The sequence below is a fragment of the Numida meleagris genome, chromosome 2 (genome assembly GCF_002078875.1).
Source record: "Numida meleagris isolate 19003 breed g44 Domestic line chromosome 2, NumMel1.0, whole genome shotgun sequence".
Lineage (NCBI taxonomy): Eukaryota > Metazoa > Chordata > Aves > Galliformes > Numididae > Numida > Numida meleagris.
Window position 1 is genome coordinate 49,429,867 of NC_034410.1, and position 22,096 is coordinate 49,451,962.

Sequence of the window (22,096 nt, forward strand, 5' to 3'; positions counted from 1 at the left end):
CCAGACTGTACAGTGGGTGTGGTAGGACAGTCCAGCCATGACAGGCAATGTGCTCCATGGTCTTCAAATTGGGATGGGGTCTGCTGTTACCATGCTGCCAGAGAAAGGTTGTCTTCTTCATTGGCCTGACTCTGGAAGTTTGAGCCTTCAGCTTAGTCAGTGCCACGATTTAGTGGTCACAGTTGATGGTCTGTCCGAGTTCCCGAAAACTGAAGAAGAAGGATCACTTCTTTCCTATCCTAAAAGACAGTGCACATAACTTCACCTGCTGAGAGCTGCATCTTGAACTTTTTCTTTGATGGGGAATTCCCATGTCACCACTCCACGGACTGCCATTTTGATTCTGGCTAATAGTGGTGGCATCATGTCTGCTCACTGGTTACGATGTGATCCAGAAAACTGTCACCTTAAGCCTCATATTGCTTCAATATGCTCTGACAAACTTGTATACGGTGTTCTTTCTGTTCCTGTGTGAGCATTCACTGAACCCACCTGTGCAAACTTTGCAACATTCCAATGTTGTCACCATTGTTTCCAATGTATTGAAGCTGATATTCAGCTCTGTACACAGTTCCCTGATTGTAATCTGCTGATTCGTGAGGATTAGCTGATTGAGATGCTCTTCTGTGTTATGACAGCTGTGCATGGCTGTCTGGAACATGGCTTCTCTTTCACATTACTGTTCCCACTGCTGAAATGCATCACACATCACCTCACTGCACCAACATTCACTGTTTGGTCTCCAAAAATATTCAGCAAGTATTGATGAATGTCTATGAGTACAATTTGTCCACATGGAGGAATTCAATTCCACACCTTTGCTTCGGATGCACTTCCATGTCAGACATCATTTTGTTGCGCTACAGATGGCCCTTCTGCTGCCATCTGTAGCATAGCAACAAAATGTAATGGAATACCGGCGGGAAGGTTCAACCTCTACTGCCATACCACCAACATCTGCCCCCGATGTTATGGGACAGGACAATAAAAAAAGAGGCACTACTTTTGGAGCATCCCTTGTAATGAATAAAGACCTGATTTGTATATGCTTAACATTACCTTTAAAGGAAAACACTGCAGTATGCAGTGAATTTGATGGTTACACTCAAAGCACAAGGAATACATTCGGGCCTTGATTCAGCTTAGCACTCAACAAAGCCTGAGTTTCTCAAGGACAATTACCCAAAAATCTCCAAAATGCATCGTAACCCCAATTACAATTATGTTACATTTAGTCACTACAACCAAGCAGTGAGTGTCTCACTATGCAAGCTACCACCTGTCCCCTAGTGCCTCCAAGATGTCTGAACAGCTGCATATTCACATCCAGGAGGAAACTCTAACAGCTCCTCCAGATGCTTTCAACCAGCACTCATCATTACCATTGGCATCTGCTGGTTCATAGCCTCTGTTACGAATGAATGGATGTGAACGCTGTGAATGAGAGAATTATGGATGGACAGACTCCATCAGAGTTACCGCAGGTTCAATCCAAGTTTAAACTCATCATTTGAATAAAATGGCTAATCCACAAAACCTACAGCTACTGGATCTAACTGAATTGCTTTTCAATTCTAAGACCATTGAGTATGTGTGGGGACAACAATATTAGAATACCAAAATCTTTTGAAGTCTTTTTCTAAAAATTGTCAGAGGTTGAAAAATTAAGCACATTCTGAAATAAGGGAGGTATTTAAGTCTCCTCCAACTACACAAGCATTTCTAGTATTTCACTTAGGTAGACTCTTATTTTATAAATTCAGAATATGTAACAGACTTATAACTAACACAGGAGTAAACAAATATGGGGCTTTTAAGATCAGCCTTCTCTGTGAGAAATAAGTGTGATACGACAACTATAGAAACTGCAGACCTAGGGTGGGATTATATGATTTAAGAAATGTTTTAAGAAATGCTCCCAGACTCCTAAGTTAAGACCACTGTGTTATCCATTACCAGAGACTTAAATAAACGAGATTTTGTATTTCTTTTCAATTTAATTCCCAGGGAACTGAATATTAAAGGCAAATACAAAGTTCAAGTACACATTACAGAGAGAATAATGAGTTTTGGTCCAGAGATGATGGATTAAAAAAGCCCCAAGAAACTAATTAGCATCAGTTTCATTAGAAAAAAAAAATACACATTGCACAGAAATCCTGGTAAATGTCAATTTTGCTGTGATTTTCAAACAAAAGCAATACTGGCCTCACACTGTTTGCTAAGAGATATTTTTAAAAATTGCACTGCAAAAGTCCTAATGGGAATATAAGATCTGTATGAGTCTCAGAAGAGACCTGTACCAAGAAGCAACAGCTGCAGTGTGTAAAGTAAATTACATAAGAATGATAGTATTTTCTGGAGCCAACCAAATCTAAGCTGTTTGTATCCATTCAATTTAAGGGGCTCAAAACAGGCAAACACCATGCTTACTTTCGTAAGCATGGTAAGCTTTTTGCTTACTAGCAAAAAGTAACTAGTTACTAGCATTGGTAACAAGTTACCAGCATTAGTAAGCTTTTTGCTTACTAGCAAATTATTTGCATTTTTAGAATGATCTTCAAACAACCACAGCCTTTGGCTGCAAGAGTATGAAGCTGGTGTCCATAAAGCCTAAATGAGTGTCAGCAGATACTGACATGTTCTAACTCCTGCTACGTTGAAACATGAAGCAGAATAACACGCATCAGATGGAAAAATCTGTGCCTAGGAAGTGTCTCATGACAGGAATTTACACATTAATGACCGAAGACAGGCTGGACATCCTAGGAGAAAGCATTCCCCACAGTCAAACATTTCACTATTGCTGAAGAGGACTGGATCTTCCCAAGGTTCAGAACTGACTTTTTTTTCTTGTTCCTCCAGTGAAGATGTTCTTGTAGAGGAACTCCAGTTAAATACAGTTTGTCTTCAGAAGATTGTAAAAAAAGATTTTATTCCAACTGAACCCTAACTTTCAGCAGAAAAAAACGTACCTGCAGTTTTAAGAATTTAAAAGGACTGCTGGATGACAGAAAAGGCAATATAGCTGGCGAGTGCTCTTATCTAAGTAAATACAAGATCAGTTTGTAAAGTCACACTGACAACAACTTTTCAGTTATACAGAGATAGCTTAGTTTTGATTTTGCATTTTTGGAAGCACTTTTAAGTGCAAGCAGTAGAGATGAAAACTATTAAGCTTTTGTCAGGATATCAATATGACTTAGGCCAATTTGGTTTGCCTGCCATAGATTTGGATGATATTTAGTTATACTGAAAACGTTGACTGGAGAAAGGTGATTTATTTGCTGTTAAATAGAAAATGTGCTAGGAACACGTCACTTTAATAAATGGTAGGTTTCTCTTCAAGACATGTCATCTTCAGGAGTTTATAAATTCAAAGGAAGTAGTTTTTGGTCTATTTCATCTATAAATTTATGGCACTGAAGAATTAGATTTCAGGAGTTAGATATAAAAAAAAGTTTTAGACTACACTTGATAAATATTGTTGAAATGCAAACAATTATAACTTTATCTTTACTATCCACATCTTCGTAACTTTGTCTATGAGTGTTACTGTATATAAACACTAAAATTGCTACTACGGCTCTGTTACGGTTTTAATACATTAACTTTGATAATGACAAACAGAACATTATAAACATGTTTCCCAGGAAGGGAAGGAAAACAGAAAAAGGCAGTAACCACTTGGAGCTCTAATCCGAATTCAGAAAAGCACTTACATGAGTGCTTACACCTTACACTGTTTAGGAAAATTCTGAAGCCTGTGCTCATCTATAAGTCATGCAAAATTGCATTTCCTGAAACAGGAAAATAAAAATGGGTATTCTTACAGCAATAATAAGGCAGCTGAATAGATTCCTAACTGTAAATACAGCACAGCTGTAAAACCAGGCAGAAATAAATTTGTAATACTTATTTGAACTTACTGTCTAAGAGATAAGTCTCACATTATCTGCATTTTCTTTTTACCCAATAGAATATCTAATATCTCTTTCAGAGTCATGTTTGTTTGGTTGCAGCACATGTACTAATCCCTTCACAATTATGTAAACTATCCACTTTACTTTAAAGCTGAGGTGAGCTTAGGGTAGCACATATAACGGTTGCAGCATTCATCTAATGGATGGTAATTAGTTAAAACGAAGTAATCAATTTACAACATGCCAGCTTTGATAAAAACTTACATTATTCAAAAGATGTCAGATTAGAAAGAAGTTAAAACAAATTTTGTTACATTAATAGACTTTGCTGGATTCACTAAAACACTGTAAGCTACATATGGCATGATTTGGCAGCCATTCAATATAATTCACCTGCTTTTGTTGGGATTTTAAGAATTGTTTTCAAAGAGAAAAAGTCTAAGAAGACCTGCTTTTAGCTTCTAGACATATATGAAATCACATCTTGTGAAAAGTTTACTGCAAAGGAAATTTAGGAATATAATAGGAAATCTGCACCTGTGTAAGTACAATCTTGCATAAAATAATCTTACCAAGGCTTGCAAATGAGGTCACAATCAGGTGCAATACCTTTTGGGGAGCCAATGTTATGAAAAGATCAGCACGGTTTTCTTATTTGGCAGTGACTTGCAAGCCAAGCAATGGGTTATAAGTTCATGTATGCTCAACATTTGTGGATCTAGAAACAAGATTTTTTTTCTGTCTTTGAAAATGGGAATAGTAAGACTTATGCACATACAGAGCCGGTGATTTGAAGAGATGAAATCACAAAGTCTTAACCAAAGAAATCAGGGTTGTTGTACAAGTTTGAAATGTCTGGTACATTATGTGATACAAATCAAGTTTTTACCAAAATAAAAGGAGTTGTTCCGGGCCAGAATTCAGGACATGGATTTCAAACCATGAAGCTACACAATATGAAGAAAAGGTGTGATCCGGCATTACACAAACAGGCCAGAGACTGGCTTTGAAGCAGCTAATGAGCTAGCAATCATGATGAAGCTAGGACAGAACTGTCCTCAGCTAGGAATGGCCACTTAAAATATTTTCTTGAAGTCCTAGCTGTATCCTGAAGTATGTGCTGAATGCAGAAACAGCTCTGCTAACAAAACTGAGCATGCCAAATTAAAGCTGCTTAGGTGAGCGCGCGCCCAAGAGCTGCGATCACATCTTTGAATTTCAGTGCAGAGACACCATCTGTTTATAATGGTGCACTTTACATCACCTGTAACACGTTAGGAGCAGCCTTATTTTAAGCTATAGCTTATAATTCTCAAAAGAAAAACAGTCCCTTAAGTAGTCCCCTTAAGTTTCTTTTTTTTTTACTATGTTGTTTTGCTATAGTACCAGCAAGCCAAGCACAAGTTACATTAAGCTTCCTAATTCTGCTACTCCTCATAGATATACATTTTAGCCCTTGAGCTATCCAAATCTACTTCATAATGAATTAACTTAAAATCCATGAAGCATTTCAATGACAAGAGCAAAAAAAATTAGATACTGGTCTAGAGATCAAATATATCCTTTCAATATCAAAATAATTTTGTTAAAAGCTATCTGAAGACAAATTGGTTCTTCCCACCCCAAAACATGACCAAATGATTTCGTCAGCTTTGTCTGAAGCCACCAAGACGCACTGTACATATGCGAACAGCACTTGATCACTCTCTGTGAACACACACAAAATGTTCCCTTTTGATTTCAACAGAATGCAGAACAGTGGGATCAGCAGTTCAACCAGCAGGGAACTGACAGCAATAAGATCAACATGCAACTGTTTAAAAGCTGCACTCTATTTAACTGGCATTATTTTGGAAGGATAGTGATATCTAATGAAGTCAATTAAAAACCTGCAACTAATACTACAGCTTGCAGTACATGCAAACTTGTATCTGTCTGTCGGGGGTAACTCCTTGCACAAAATAGGTGTGTACAGGAACAAGAGACCTGTTCTTTTTGAAATCCTGAAAGTCATGATCAAAAAGAAATACCTAAATCATCCAAGTCTTTCAAAAATTCTACTTACTCGCCGGGTTTATGACAGTATGGGAGAGATTCAGAAGAGGCGGAAGCTATCCAGAGAAGAGTATTCATCTGGACAAATTTCTACCCTTTCTGTCAAGGTTTCATCCCAAGTCACTGTGATAATGATGTCCTAACAAGATGAACAAACCTACATGACAGGCATTTCTTGTGCTACTCACTGGTGAAATGTTTTTTGACGTCTTTCTGAAAATCTTCACAGGAAGAACACATTTACCTGCAAGTTGTAGTCCTGAAGAATTTTCACTAGCGAGTCTCTCAAATTAGGAATCTCCATGCCTTCCTTAATACGATGAATCAAAAGAATGGGATCAACATGCGTTCCAATATTGTTCAACAAACCAGTAATAAAAGCTGTGAAAAACAAGAGACAAGTAAATTAAGAAAAAAAATCCATCCACCTTATTAAAGACTGCTTCAGTGGCAGACAGAGGCATTGGCTATTTCTATGACAGCTCTTTACAGAGAGAGCAGTAAATCACTTTCACATAGCCTTCACATCTTTCTTACAGTTGCATTTACTTGAAAATAGGCCTTTAGGGAAGATAAAGACACAGTTTGCCTATTCATAGAACTCCACGGGTATCTGGAAAATCGATACCACAGTAGCCAGAGCAAGTCATCAAAACCACAAGTAAATAACGTATTTCAATTCAATAAAAAAGGTACTTGCACAAACAGAACTAGAAAATTCACTTCATTATTTGAATATTCCATTCTAAATTGTAGGATTAAAAAGCATATTTGCAACCACTTAACTTCAAGGGAACATGTTTCTCAACAGTGACAAGACTGACACAAAAGTCCAACTTCCTGAGATGCAACTGGCTAAATGAAATAGGATGAATTTCAAATAAGACTGAGAGCTCAGTGCTCAGCAACACACTTTAACTTTTGGTCAGCACTGAAATTACAAGGAAGTTGGACTCAATGATCTTTGAAGGTCCATTCCAACTGAACTCTTCTGAGTGTTTTTCTTCCATGCCCCAAAATAAGGAAAACCACTGAAGCTCTGCATAATGGCAGACAGAATGGAGATAACTGTACATGCTTTGAGTTCTTTTTCCTCTAAAGACGTCACTAACTGTAGCATTGTTTTTAGTGATGAGTTGCATTTAGATATGGATTTCTGTTGATAAAATAACTTGATAACATCATAATTCCAAATCAGTAACAGATTTTTATTGCTGCTGCTTGTCAGAATTAGTGGACAAGTGATGAAAATACATTTATTCTGATGTTAAATCTACAAGACATTCAATCCTTTGGAAAAAAAGATCCCAGCAGTGATTCTACAGTCTTGATTTAAAGCACCAAAAGACATGGCAAAACTAACAGAATTTGTAGTTAAAATAATTCTGTATTTTCCCAGTTATCTGAACTCCTCTGAGTTTGCTTCCTGAACAAAACTGATGCTGTTTAGGAGATTCTGACAGCTTCTGATTCCATCTGAACTTTAAACTTGAGTAGATGTTTGTACCGTGGATGAAGAGCAAAAATGCTCTTGTCATTACAGATCTTGTATTCATGACACAGAAACAAAACAACAACTGAGGGCCAGACAGGTGAAGACTCTCCATTTTCAAAATTTCCAAGGGAAGCAGCTGCAATAAACATCAGGGTTTATTTTGAGGGTGCCTAAAAATAAACCTTCATATACTGCCAAACTGAAAGTACCATTTTGTCCTTACTTTGTCATTAAGGACATAACTGCATAGAGCTTAGTCAAGTGTTAAATCTCTACGTACTCATTCTGTAGCATGCCCACATGCTGTCTTATGGGAAGCCTCTGTGCTCAGCAGGAGGAGATATGGCATGCTCTACAAACGAGAACATCACCCTGGGAATCCAAAAATGCCTTTGCTAGCATGCGTGTGGATAATTCAAACCTGTACCTGCAATAGCATTCCACAAAAAACACACAGACAAGGCTAAGAAACTATCCTGCTTACGTGGTTTGTCAATAGAATATAAAATGAGGTCTTCCCAAAGTTCTCCATCATCTTGTTCCTTGGCAAATTCAATAGCCTTATCTACATCTTGCAGTTCTTCCATTATCATCTTCAAGGCACTGCGGCTATTACCCATTCTACCTAGAAGGATAAAATAAGTAAAGAGTTTATAAAACCTAAAGCACTGAGCACTGATAAGCATTTAAGAAGCTTGTTTTGGTTCTTCCTTTTGAATTTTCTCAGTGATAAATTCCCTCATATTAAAGACCTATCAGTATCACCTGAACATGTGCTCAGAGTACTCTGCTGGACTGGGTCCCAGAATCTTTCTTATGGATGTGGTGGGTCATACTGGGGGCTCTAAACTGCAGCAACATTTGACATAAGGTGAAGTGTGTTCATGTGTATGTATGTGTGCATGCATATAAACTTTAAGATGATTTATCCCTTGTTAAGAACCTGTATAAACACACTTGACTTGCTCTAACTATAGTGCAGCTTTACACCCATGGAAAATAAGAGGAAGAAGGAGGAAGCAGTAGCTCTGAACAGTTCTTTAAGTAAATCCGCTCTCAAATGGTCCACAAAATGTTCTTATTAAAACAAAGATCAATTATGTCAGTAATAAATGTTTTCCATTCTGATTATGATTCATACATGAACACACATAAAAATCTTAGAGTCATACAATAGCTCCCATTCAGAGATGGATTCCTTGTCCTTCTGGGGAAGTTAATTAATGTCTGAATAGTTTAAAATTAAATTTTTTAATAAGAAAAAAAGCAGCATAAGCAAACCTTCCACTTCAGCAAAAGATAACACTAAGCTCCTGAGATGCACTCAGAGTAAAACACCTGTTTTATTTCTCCCCTCTCTTCAAACAGAATTACTCTTCTCTTGGAGGTTTTCTCAAAAATAAACTGCTCCCTCCCTCCAAAATCTCTCCCTTTAACTTCCCAAAACAGAACCTCCAAAAAAACACCAGAAAAACACCAAACCAGAAGCACAATGTAATATATCAAGGCAAGACATCACATGAATAATCCGTTGCTTTATTTTCCAAATCATGTTATTTGGTTTTACTGACCACATACCAACTTTGTCTTTGAGAAGTATGTTAAAAGACAGTAGACAATACATTATACATTTTTGCAGCATAAACTTCATGACAAGATTAAAAGCATGTAATAATTTATCACAGTGAGAGTTACTTACTCAGAAGATAAACTGTCTCTTCTACAAAGTTTCTCTGCTGGCAGATCTCTAGAGCCTTGAATTCAAGACAAGAGAAGAAATAAAGAGAATAGAGGGAACCATGTAACAAGATATTTTATTGATCACAAATGCTACAAGAAACTAAAGGATACTTTTCCATGAAGTTGCATTACTCATTTTGACAGGAATACAGCTTCCCTAACATGCACTGCCAGGTCCTCTGGCATTAATTAAAAGGAGAAATTCCGTGGCATTTTCTGATTTTTTCTCTATGATTAAGTAATTTTAGTAACTGGGATGTTTTTCAGCAATGCACAGGTTCTGTAACTGCTCATGATATTAGCTCTCAGCAGTTACAGGACCTGTGCATTGCTGAAAAACACCCCAGTTACTAAAATTACCAAACTGATTACCAACAAGTTTTCAGCAACGTAAAATTGGCAGGACCGGGTATGCCATAAATGATGCCATGTCTGTTCACAACGCAGAAGCAGAAAGCAAACTCAAGACTCAGGGAATTTCTATGAAAATGATTGTTCACCAAATAAATATATTCATACTTGGAAATCAAAACCGTAATTTCCTAAGATATAGCTACAACTGAAGATACAGGTAGGAATTAACTCTTCTTTCTATTCTCAAATTGTTTCAGATGGGTTATTATGAAGTCTAAAGATATACACGATGAATTTCAGGGGCAGGGTAGTGATTTCCCAACCAGATACTTTGGGTGCCTGAAGGTATAAATAATTGGTAATGAATATTTTGTAAACAGAGCTGATAACCTTTTTTCTCTCCACTTAGAAGTTAAAGTAAAAATAATCAAGTATTCAGTATTTCTGGAAGTTGCACATTTACTGACTGCCATGCTCCCCCTAGAGGAAAAGAAGGAACAATCATATTTCTTTCTTTTGTTTGTTTTATAAAAGCTTTACTAAACTGCACTTGAATAGCAGTGACTTACTTTTAAAGAAACAGAATGACTTCTTGCATTGTTTATCATTTATCTACGGCAATAGTAAGTATGAGCTTAAATTGTTTTTTTTCTTTCAATTTTCGCACAGCACTGGAATCTGATTAACAGAAACTGCAGACCTGAGAAATTACGGTTCTCCCTTTTATTTCCTTGGAGAAAAAATATCTGTATGTAGCAAAAGGCACTATTATATGGTATTTATGGTAAAAATTACAAAGTTTGCTCCGAAAGTAATGCTTTCTATTTTTTTTATGCTGGCCCATGACATCAGAGGCGGATGTCGGTGGTATGGCAGTAGAGGCCGAATCTTCCCAGAAATATTCCATTACATTTTGTGGTTGTGCAACAGATGGCAGCAGAGGGGCAGTCTGATCAAATGGTGCCTGACATGGAAGTGCGTATGAAGAAAACGGGTGCAATGGGTCTCTGACATGTTCTTGTTTACAGCCTAAAGCAGTGCCAACAACGTGGTTGCATCATTTACGCACAACGTTTTTCTGCACCGGCAATCACTGAATACAGGTAGCTGGATCTGAAATAACTGCAATTATTTTGCATCAAAAGAAAAAAGATGTGCTAGTAAGGTTTGTCACATAAAACCATGATCATGCAAGTAATTTGTACAGCAAAATCTAGTGAGAATCACAGTCAAAAAAGCAAACATCATTGATTAAAATCTTTGGCTGGAAGCCCTACCAAACTCACTGCCTAAAAAGATCACTGAAATAACGCAGTTTTTGGGACAATTGGGACAATTTTAACAAAGATCAAGGCTGCAGTCCTAACAGAGTTTTATTTTCCTGTATTGAACAGAGAAGTTCACTGACAGTTGAAAATACAGAGATAAACTTTCAGATTAGCTCAACAGATTAGACCTTAACAGCAAAACCACGTTTAATACTGACCCAAATGAAGTGTAAAACTCAAATTTCCATTCCATTCACTTTAATTCAACAGTGTTAAAAAAAAAAAAAACATGAGCATCATTAGTTCATTTTCTATTTGATGAGAAAAAGCAAGGAGGGGAAAATGTAAAAAGGATAAAAAAGATGGCAATACAGTACTTTGTAAAATTCCCAGTCTCCTAGCAAAAGTACAAAGTCAAAATATTTCTGTCTCTGTCAGTTCACTGAATGTTATATTGTGTAAGTTACTTGAAAGTAACTCAGGACCTTTTAAAGCTAGAAAATGTAAAGTTAAAAGTTATTTATTTTTCAAGATCTAACACTGACTACGCTTATATTTTTCAAAACAACTGTTTATTTCTTGCAACCACAACTCACTGCCTAAGTCAGATCAGTCACTGATAAATAAAGATGCTTTAGGCATGCATCAAGTGTGAATTTCGGACTTCTGCCTTAAAAATCATCAGAGATTTCTGCATTCTGAGCTACAAAAGAAAGGTCTTGGCTACCAGCCAGGTGCAGATGCATCACTTTTGCAGGTAATAATCACAAAGCCAAAGGATTCCTCCTTTTGGCAGTAGAGGGCAGTACCAGACACATTTACAAATGTACAATACTACAAGCAATAGACATAAAAATCCATGACTTGTGTTTATGGCTGGTGGGGCTTACCTTCTCTAGTGGACAGTGCGTGCTGTCTCTCAGAAATGGTAGTAGATTTGGACGATCATATTCAGCATAAAGACTGATCTGTTTTTCATGATACCGTTGTCCTTTATGGTGGTCTCTTTTGAAAAGCTTGTGCAAATACTAAGAATCAAAAAAAGAACTGGAATTCAGAAACTCTTTCATAAGATTATTTGGACTGCATAAAAAACTCCACGTAATTTCCTCAGGAATGTACTAACACATACTAAAAGGCACAATGATTAAATCCTGATTCAAAAGACTAATTTTTTTTTTCTTAAGTACTCCCATCACAGCATTCTCCATAATTAACTCTGTAAAACGGGTTTTTAGCAACATTTGAGTAAATGTACTTTAACCTTCATGGATTTTGAATTTTATGGAAAACTTTGGAGAAATACATCAAATGAAACATTTATTTATCTAGATATGCTTGACCATTATGGATAAGTACAGATTATGAACATTTTAACCGAAGTACTTATACTATAAATACAGGGGTGAATCCCATTCTCCCTATAAGAGCAAAAAAAAAAAGAATAATCTGGAGGGCCACTTGTAACCTAAGGGAAGCAGGCTCCACGCTTTGAAACAACTGCATGCCCTCCATAAACTGAGGGCATCTTCTTCGTAAAGCTCTTGGGCTGCAGGCTGCACACTTCATAGAGTTGTTTGCTATAATCAGATCTCTGACTCATAAACTCACTCTCTCCAGCAGATCGATCGATGCCTTGAGCCCCAACCAGTACACAGCAGCAAGTTAAAACTTCCCTCCCTAATACAGCCCAAGATCACAGTTACATGTTAAGCATTCTACCAACAGCACGCTCCAACTGAAGAGTTGCTCTCAGAATAGCAATTTGGAGCCACAGTCATTCTGATGTATTGTAATTCCGCACAAAGCAGAACAGTCCTGCTGTGTAAGGAAGTTACTGCTCTAGAAAGATAAGCAGTTCACTGTCTTAATGGAACAGCAAAATGTGTTTCAGAGTTGCATCCAACATCCAACCCCACTTCTATGTATGGAAAGAGGATGAGAGAAGCAAGCAAGAAGTAACTGACCAGAGAGGACAAGCATCTGCAATGCAAATAAGGAATACCTCAGAGAAAGTTAACCAATAAGCAGTACATTACCAAGTTCTCACAAGTATACACTTTAATATTATTTTACTATTTTAAAAATGCTATCACCATGGTAAAAAGTGGATGAGCAGAAGTAGCCACTTTGGTTCTGATGATTTATGAAATTTCAGTATCGCGAGCTCATTGACAGCATACACAGAATCACAGAATCCTTCGAGTTGGAATAGACCTCTGAAGGCCATCTAGTCCAACTCCCCTGCAAGGAACAGGGACACCACAGCTCAATCAGGCTGCCCAGGGCCTTAACCAGCCTCACCCTGAAAGTCTCCAGGGACGGGGCATCAATCACATCTCTGGGCAACCTGTTCCAGTGCCTCACCACCCTCACTGTATAAGATTTTTTCCCTATAACTAACCTAAATCTACCATCTTTGAGCTTGAAACCGTTTTCCCTTGTTCTATCACCACAGACCCTGCTAAAGAGTCTGTCCCCTCCTTTCCTGTAGCTCCCCTTTAGATACTGAAAGGCCACTATCAGGTCACCTTGCAGCCTCTTCTCCAGGCTGAAGAGTCCCACCTCTCAGCCTGTCCTCACAGGAGAGATAATCCATAAGAGATGTGCCCTGCAGATATCTTATTTGGCTCAGAGTGAAACTAGTAGGATATAGAAGTCTTTACCACATGCTGTAGTTCAGGTCTGTTTTCTAGCTCTTCAACAACTCTGTCAATCTGCAAGAAAACAAATAAAAACCAAGAGATTAGCAAACCTGTGTGAACATCACTTTCACAGGACTGAAAGCAGGAAAATGCAAGCAGCACGGGATCACCATATAAAGAACTTGTCATACTCACAGAAATTTTATCTTCATTATCCAAAAGCATGTCTACTGCTTTCTAAAGTAAAGAAAGAAAACCCAGGTAAGAAACAGGCATGCACATTTTGTCACTCTTGATTACAGCATTATGCTTATTCACTGATGGGTATCGGATGGACACTGCAGACGTATTCTTTCCAGCAGCATTAATTCAGAGAGCAGTTTGCATAAAAACAGCATTCTCCAGCAGCAGAGCATTACAGGTAAACACCTCATTTACTCTTCCAGAATACCTCTCCAAAGTTTACACACTAACAGTAATCAATACTGTGTGTTACACTGCAGGTAAAGTATGCCCATTGAATCATGGGTCACAGAAGGCCATTGGCAAATGTTGTAGAAATATTATTTGTCCCAGTGCAAAAGTCAGCTGCAAGGGTGATGGTTGTACAGGAAACACACAGCTCAACCCGCCTTACAATTGGATTCCTCCAGCCTATCTGCACACTGCTACTGTAACAGGAGCAGCCAAAATCATGTAAACAAGAGTGGTCACCAGGGTGCCTGTTTTACTTCCACTTATAAGATCAAATTTTGCTTCACAGTGAAAAAATAAAATCACAGATGCCTGATATAACTTATATTTATTTAAAAAGAATAATATATTATTTTTCATATGTTGTTTAGAAGGGGCATACCAAAGATGACCATCTTTGGTATAGATGGCTCCGTATTTTAGCTCCAGTACCGAAACAACAGCTGCTCAGAAACAGACAATCTAGTTGGTTTTCTCCCAAGGATCGTAGAGATTGTTTCCCTAAGGACCTAACAGATTCTTTTCCCAGAGCTTGTACTAAAGCTCATTTGCTGAGGTTTTAGACAACTGGGAATAAAGAAGACTGAACTCAGCACCATACGCATATTTCTTGATTTTTGAGATTTAAGTTAATAACTTTGCAAACTTTCAGAAACAGAGTAATCAACTACAATGAAAAAAAGTGGAAAATGCATTTAAAATTTACCTCACAATAAATTAACTGCTTACTTTATTTGGCTCATTAGCTGTGTGATTTGATGAGAAATGCAGAATAATATCATCGTGAAAGTCTACCTACAAAAATGATCTCAGATCTAGCACTCTTCTCACTGTGAGTGATACTCAAAAGGACATATAAAAGAAAAATTTCATCCTTGGGTCAATTACTATGTAGCCTAGGCAAACATCTCCTTATCTCAGAATGTATCCAGACACATTAAAAATACTCTGTGCCTCACTGCTATCTTTAAACTCATTAACTTTTAATTTGTTAAGACATCTCTAGCTGAAAGTGCATATAAAATCATTAAAAGCACCATACCTCTGAATCAAAATCCATGAGCAGAACAATTTTATCTTTGATGGAACTGAAAAGATTGTGCTTGTGGATCAACTGGAAGACGTCTTTGTGCCTCAGAGTTAGGTAAATTTCTAGGGCTCTGCCATAGCGCTGATCATACGTATACCTGGCAGAAAGCAATGTTATAATTTACTTGATCTAAGTGCAACAAAAACACCTCTGAGGGAAAATATATATATATATATATCAGAATGTAAAACATGTTAAGATGTTACTTATTTTATGAATATTTGAATAGTTGCCAATTTTTCTTGATGAGGAATAGCACTATGCAACTCCATTTATGTAACAGTGACAGTATTTGTGTTCTGTGGTTCCTGCATTTTCACTATCCCCTGTTTTCAAACCACAAGGAAAGTTACACAAAATATTAGCTTTTCTGATTTTGGAAGCTATCTGAAACCCACTTCAGAGCAAAATAAAATTTAAAAAACACATAAAAAAAACGCCATATTGTTCTCTTAAACCTTTGGGACTGACAGTAACAGAGCAGTAGAAGGTAGCTCTGCCTTCTTCAAAGAGGGTTTATGAAGATAACTTACTATAGGTGGGCATCAGGCTGAGAAAACTGAAGAACTGTATCCTTGGAAGAAGTACTTTTAGAACCAGATCAGTTTTAACACATTTTCTAGTCACATTATTTCCAGCCATGCAGTAAACTTAAAAATACTACTTTTGAAATAGAGGGAAAAAAAACAGTTTATCTTCCTGTTATTTTCCTCTTCACAAAAAAGGCTTCCTCAGGCAGCACAAAGAGAAATGTTAGCTATTTGTTTTGGAAAGAGAAGTAGCAAATCCAATCTCATACTATACTCTTTGCCTTCATACACTGCAACACTACAGCAGAGCGAGTATTTCTGTTAAGAGAGTTAAGCAAATATTTATAACCTACTGTATCCTATCTCAAGCACACTTTCTGTAATAGGAGTTTTAAATTGTACTCACAGTTCTGCAAGTGTTCTTAGCAACGTCCTGTTTTGTGGATCTTTCTTCAGGTGATCTACTACAGCTTGAACTATGATTGTGTTGTTGTAGAGATCTCCAGGCCACTCTTTTATCAGGGTTGCAAACCCCTAAAGTAGAAGATATTGCAACAGAAACAGAAAGAACCGCCTAAGGAACATTTCAAAACATCAAAGCCCCAGCTAAGCCTCTGAGATGATACATGCTGTGCTTCACCTCTAAGCCACTCTTACATGCCCACAAACATGCACAGTGTACAGATTTTCCTTCTCAGGGCAATGTTATCACGATTCACGAAGCTGGGTCTCTTTCAGTTGTTGCTTGCTCTGTGAAGCAGGAGGACTACTTGTGTTACATTAAACAACTACAAATAATAGTATTCCTAATAAGTAAACAATCCCAAAATATTTGTGTTCTCTGAAAAACATTTTATTTATTCTTCCAAAAACAGGCAAAATGTGTCTTCTTTTGCTATCATGGAATTGTTCATTGACAACCTGTTTGAACACAGTGGAGAACCTGTTATCAGAATTCTACACTGCTGAGTATGTTTTGCTCGCAATTGCTACTACGTGTGGACACGTCCGGCTGTAGTACCTCATAGTCACTCTCCAAAAACTCATGCAGGACCATCTCATAGATAAGAGGTTTCAAAACTGGATCCCGTCTGGGCAAGTAACGACTAATTGCCTGTAGGAACAAAAAGAACAAAGAGTAAGAAGGGGCATGATATATAACATCCCAGTATTTTTAATGACAGAAAAAAGACTTGTTGCAAAATAAACAACAAAGCCATGCACAAAACGTGGCTCTCAGTAAACACCTGAAGCACTGTATGCTCTTATTTGTATGCAGTATCCTAATATTACTTGTTTAAGATGGCACACACTGGAATCATATAACTTACCTGAAAGAATTTTCATTAGGAAGATAGTGGTAAGATACTCGTTGGAATGGGAAAATGAGCCACTGAACTTACCAAGGTGTGACTGCTGACAGTCATTCGAAAATAAAACATTCACAAAAGACCCCTCAGAAAAAGGAAGTTTTCAAAATCCATTTTGCCTAGTCTTTCCATCGTATCTTATAAAAAAGTATGAACACTCATTAGCTGAAAAATGCTTACTTTTAATTTGTGACTTACTGTGAAGTTATTACTGTTTTGAAGAGTTTCGTTTCACTAGCTATTTTTACATATCCAAATAAAAATTAATTTGAGAATATACCTCTCCAAGGAAATTCTGAATGAGTGTGATCTGTTGCTCTATAGAAGGTGTTAAGAAACTGCATGCTGCAGTTAGGAGACAGGAATCTGCCAGAATTAATCAGCTCATGCCATGGAATTTCAGCACAGCTTCTTATTAGCACCGTTATTCCACACAAAAAGAGGCCAAGATTATTACAGCCTGCCAAAACAAACCCTACCACTACGAGCCATGCTGGGACTCTGGGGTTTATAGTTGAAAGCCCAGCACCAATGAAATTCCTACGAACACTCAGAGACATTGCCTGTTGCCCACTAACAGAACATGTTGAGGAGCATTTCATTACTGAGACTGCTTGAACAAAGCAGAAAAAATAACGTTACACTACAACATAGGTTGGTGTGGTTTTACAAACAATGACTATTCACAAAAAATTCTCCCAGTATTCGACTTTGAAGTGCAGCGTACTGCCAACACCAGCTCTCACTGTCTGTCACAGAATTTAACAGCTACCTTGGAGCACAGCCCTGCCACCTGCCCCAGGGAAACAAATGCCTGAGCCCACATAAAAAGCCCTCTTCTAGCCACAAAGAAAGTAAGCTGGATGTCAGCCGGAGACTCGAAGAAGAGAAGATTCCCAAACTGCTATTCTCATACCCACTTTCTGCTTTCCTGTCCCCTCCTAAGCAAACAGTTTCATTGGAAAGTCTTTGCTGCAGCTTCTGACTCTGGTTTGCTAGCACCTCTCAGTGAGGAGCAGAAGCAGCTGCCTCTTCATGTGGGGCCAGAGTAACGTGGGAGGGAAACCACTCTGGCCCCAAGTCCCACTGCTTCAAAGGGAAATCACAACCACCTCCTACAGTCTGGCTCCTGCGCCCAGCAAAGACAGAAAAGCATCCAGATTATTTTTGAGCCAAGGCACAAAGCTGAACTAAAACCTGTGCTGGAGGTTACAAACTCTTCCTATTTTATCTTTAAGCAGCAGTTAAAGAGTGAGGTCAGACAGACAAAAAAGCTACAGAATTGGGATGCCTTTATATCAATTCCTAAGCCACACTGGGAAACTGACTTTAAGTGAAAAGAAGATACTACATACAGAAGCATTTTCTTTCTTCTTTCTTCTTCACACATGCTTTCAGACTTCTGATCAATAAAGGCTGGGTATACACAACAAATCACATATAGAGGGTGACATGAGATAGCCTAAAACATCTCACCAATAAGCCCAAACCACAGATATGTATTCCTCAGAGGATACTTCTGAGATGAAATAGGCTGTCTGGATAATGCTGCTCAGTGCTAAGCCCACCAAGTCAGGTGAAGTCTTTGAAGTGGCCTCTAGCCAACATTTTGGTCATTAAAACATTTCCTGCTGCCACCTGACCATCCTGCACCCCCACTGAAAGTCACTGCTGCCACAGCAGAATCAACAGCATGGAGCATATCCCCCATGCCACAATCAACAGCACTCACAGTTTGACTTCTTCCATCAAATCCACTTTCCTCAGCTGCTCGAGTTGGAGCCTTGGACCTAACGCTGCAGTGATTCATGCACAAGCTTATGAGTCCATCAGGGCAGCACTGCTGGAGGAGGAGAGGAGCAGAATGCCTCAAGGCTCTAATATTTGGAAACTGCCGTAACAATTCAGCTGAAGAACTGAGAATCACCAAGATACCAAAGTGCAGCCTTTGATAGCCAAGTAGGATCTTCTAATATAGTACACTCAAAAAACCCTAAACTCACAAGCTATACTGCAACCATCGGGTTTCAGGCAACAGCTTGTAGATGAAGGGAAAAATCTTTAAGAAAATTTGCCTTTGAAATGCACAAATAATTCCAGAGAATGACAGTGTAATACAACCATTCCAAAGCTAAGGACTAAACTTCAAAAGTTCAAGTAATTTTATTTCTTGGTCCTAGAAAACACTTTGTCTCTTTGTCAAGACTAAAACCAATTACAGCCCGATTATATTATTGTGTTTCATAGCTGCTGGTTGGGTAAATATGTAAAAATTTCAAATAATATAATAAAAGAAATCACATTCATTAAAAGAACTTAGATCTGGCTAAACTTAGTTCAGGTTCCCTTAGTAACTTGGGAAAACTTGTATGAAATTGCAATAGTAAAATAAAAAAGGCAACTTCTAGAACTGCAACTTGAAGCCAAATGATGTAACATACTGTACTTTATGTTTTCCCAAGTCAATTTTCAAGGGATCTGAAAACAACCAACTGTTTAGAAAGGCAGTAATTTAGTAGAGATTTTTTTGCAGCGAACGTGCAAATATTTTTATATTTTACAGTCTGTTGGATGACATAAGTGGAATCAAGAAAAACATCCATTCCAGACACTTGTATCTACAGACAAAATAAAACCAAGAGAACTAAGAAGCAGTGTTATCAAAATTTCACCGGTACCTGCACTCAAGTCCCTTACTAGATTGAAATAAAAAGACAGAAGCATGTGATTTCATCTTCCAGTGTGGCAAAGAGTGCACCGAACCACTAAGAACTCACAAAAGAGGCAAGGCTGTTCTTGCGCTGGTGTGACTAACACAAAAGCCATGCATTTCTGAAAACCATAACGCTGAAACACTTCCACTCTTTGAACAGAATTAAACAGCTTAAAACCAGCAAGGGACTGCATGCTGTGACATCTTAATAATATGTCCTTTTTGGCTCATTGAGTTTGAATAGGAAGACATCAAATTCAGAAATAAATGCACGTGCGTTACAAAAGGGAGACTGCATACTGTTTTCTACTGGTTTGGCAGTGACAGCAGCATACAGTCTTATATCCCAAGGCAATTTATTAACTAAGAGTTGCACATTAAACATATACCATCACAGTAGCTGGCTTCCACCAGGGAAAACACGAGACAGGGCAGACTGCTCCTCTTTTGCCACCGTTTCTAGCAAGGTGCAAACTGAGATCATCTGGTACCATGCTAGCATTGGCACAACAAGTCACCACCAGAAGCAGGAATACAACTGGCTTAGATCTTAGTTCAACAAGAGTCTGATGATTCTCTTGGCACATGATTTATAATTTAGTCACTGCACAGGAAACAAACACCTCCCTTTCTTCTTCACCTGATGGTAGGATCTGAACACTTCCATGCTGCTTGAGGTACACAGGGGTCAGCTGATGGGGGACAGCCATCTGCACATCTGTATCCACCTGCATACCTGTATCCCCACCCCTAAGCTCCCTAAGACCCCTATTCCAGAAACCGTAGAGATTTCATCTGTCCAAACTACATTTAGAAGCATGACTGATATCCAGCTATTCTTTGTGGGCTGTAATGGAGGGCCTGGCTTCACCATCAATCATTCACTCTGTGGCCATGGAGAGAGTAGGCTGAGGACTGCAATCTCTAATTGGCCTTCTCATCCACAGACCAATTCTCAGGCCAAGACTAGACCTCAGAGACCTCACTGGCCCTCCAACAGACCCCCACTTCTGCCTCCTTCTTCCCACCTCTCTCCTCTGGGATCAGAGACAGAGACAGGAAGAAGTGCTGAACTTCAGCAGGAAGATCCAGCACAGATGCTTCACTTTTTTTTCAAGAGTGAACAATCAACAATTTAAAATAAAAATACAAAATAATAAAAACGTAAAAAACACAAAACAAACAAGTTTTCTTTTTTAAAAGAAAAATAATAATTGTCTGTCTTGTTTTGGAATTTTAGAGTTTGTACGCAGATTCCTGTGTCCCCTTCTTGTATCCCCTAAATAGGAATGTATCCTGGAGCAAGACACACCGCCCTCATTTGCAGCCCCAAGAGCCAATTACAGAACTGCACAGAGCACGGGTGCTCCCTTGTGCTGCCTTGTCACTCTCTGATACGTGGAGGGAATAGTTTACATATGCATCATCAAGAAAAGAGGAAAGAGCCCATTTTGACTGTAGAAAAGACAGTTCGACAGAATCATAGTATTTTACCTTCTCTCAACAAGTAACTGGTTAATGAACAGAGATGCTTGAACTGAAAACAAAAATTCACATTTGTCAGGACAAACACATAACTAAAGCAAAACATTTCTGTTTAAATTAATGACAGCACCTTCTTGGATGGTAGTCAGAAGCAGTTAAACATTTCAACCAAACTTTTAATTGGCTTTGCAAAGCTTTGCATGTGTAGCAATGAAGAATTCTCAGTCTTGAATTTGACCAGAAGCACGACTGACTGACACAGGACAGCAGATAGTCTGGTTGGAGGGAACCTCTGGTCAACATCTAGTCTAGCCTCCTATTTTACATGTGCCTACTGCCAACAACCAATCAGGATAGCAGTGGCTTTTCCTGGACATGCCAGGAAATCCCACAGGAATGGAGATTTCACTATTTCCAAGTAACAGGTTCCCACGCTGTAACAAATTCCTGGTAAAACACTTTTCCAAATATCCAGTCTGAACCTGCCATGCCTTAATTTGCAGTTGTTGCCTTGCACTATACCATCTTACACTACTGTGCATTGCTGTTCATTAGCTTCCTATCAGCAGCTGTGGAAGCTATGAGACCGTCCCTCAGCCTCCTCTTTGCTGGACTGAACCAGCCCAGCCTCCTCCCTCTCCTCATGTGCTGTTATCCCGGCAGCTCCATGCTGGATCCACACTAGTTTCTCAGCAATCATTTTGAAGTCCTGGGGTAGTCTCACCAGCATCAAGAAGGAAAGACTTATTGGCCATGCTCCTCCTAATGCAGCCAAGCATATGGTCTACCTTATTCATCAGGAGAGCATGATGTTGGATACTGTTTAGTTTGGCATCCACTGTAACACACAGGTTTTAAGTAGACTTTTTAGGCTGTTAGACCTCTGTCTGTACTCACAAGTAGTTTTTTTTGTTTGTTTTTATTGTTTTTTTTTTTCTCTCCAGTCCAGGTGTT

At 38.4% G+C, this 22,096-nt stretch overlaps 1 protein-coding gene across 3 annotated transcripts in view; it reads right to left on the minus strand.

Annotated features, from left to right (window-relative positions):
- VPS41 (VPS41, HOPS complex subunit) overlaps positions 1-22,096 on the minus strand; it is a 106,192-nt gene that overhangs the window by 6,902 nt on the left and 77,194 nt on the right. For all 3 annotated transcript variants that reach the window (XM_021385845.1, XM_021385847.1, XM_021385846.1), the window contains 9 exons: positions 16,596-16,688; positions 15,981-16,108; positions 14,997-15,141; positions 13,676-13,717; positions 13,502-13,552; positions 11,726-11,863; positions 9,173-9,227; positions 7,958-8,098; positions 6,223-6,359 (listed from right to left, as the gene is read on the minus strand). In XM_021385845.1, coding sequence (XP_021241520.1) covers positions 6,223-6,359; positions 7,958-8,098; positions 9,173-9,227; positions 11,726-11,863; positions 13,502-13,552; positions 13,676-13,717; positions 14,997-15,141; positions 15,981-16,108; positions 16,596-16,688 — 930 coding nt within the window. The remainder of the gene's footprint in view (positions 1-6,222; positions 6,360-7,957; positions 8,099-9,172; positions 9,228-11,725; positions 11,864-13,501; positions 13,553-13,675; positions 13,718-14,996; positions 15,142-15,980; positions 16,109-16,595; positions 16,689-22,096) is intronic.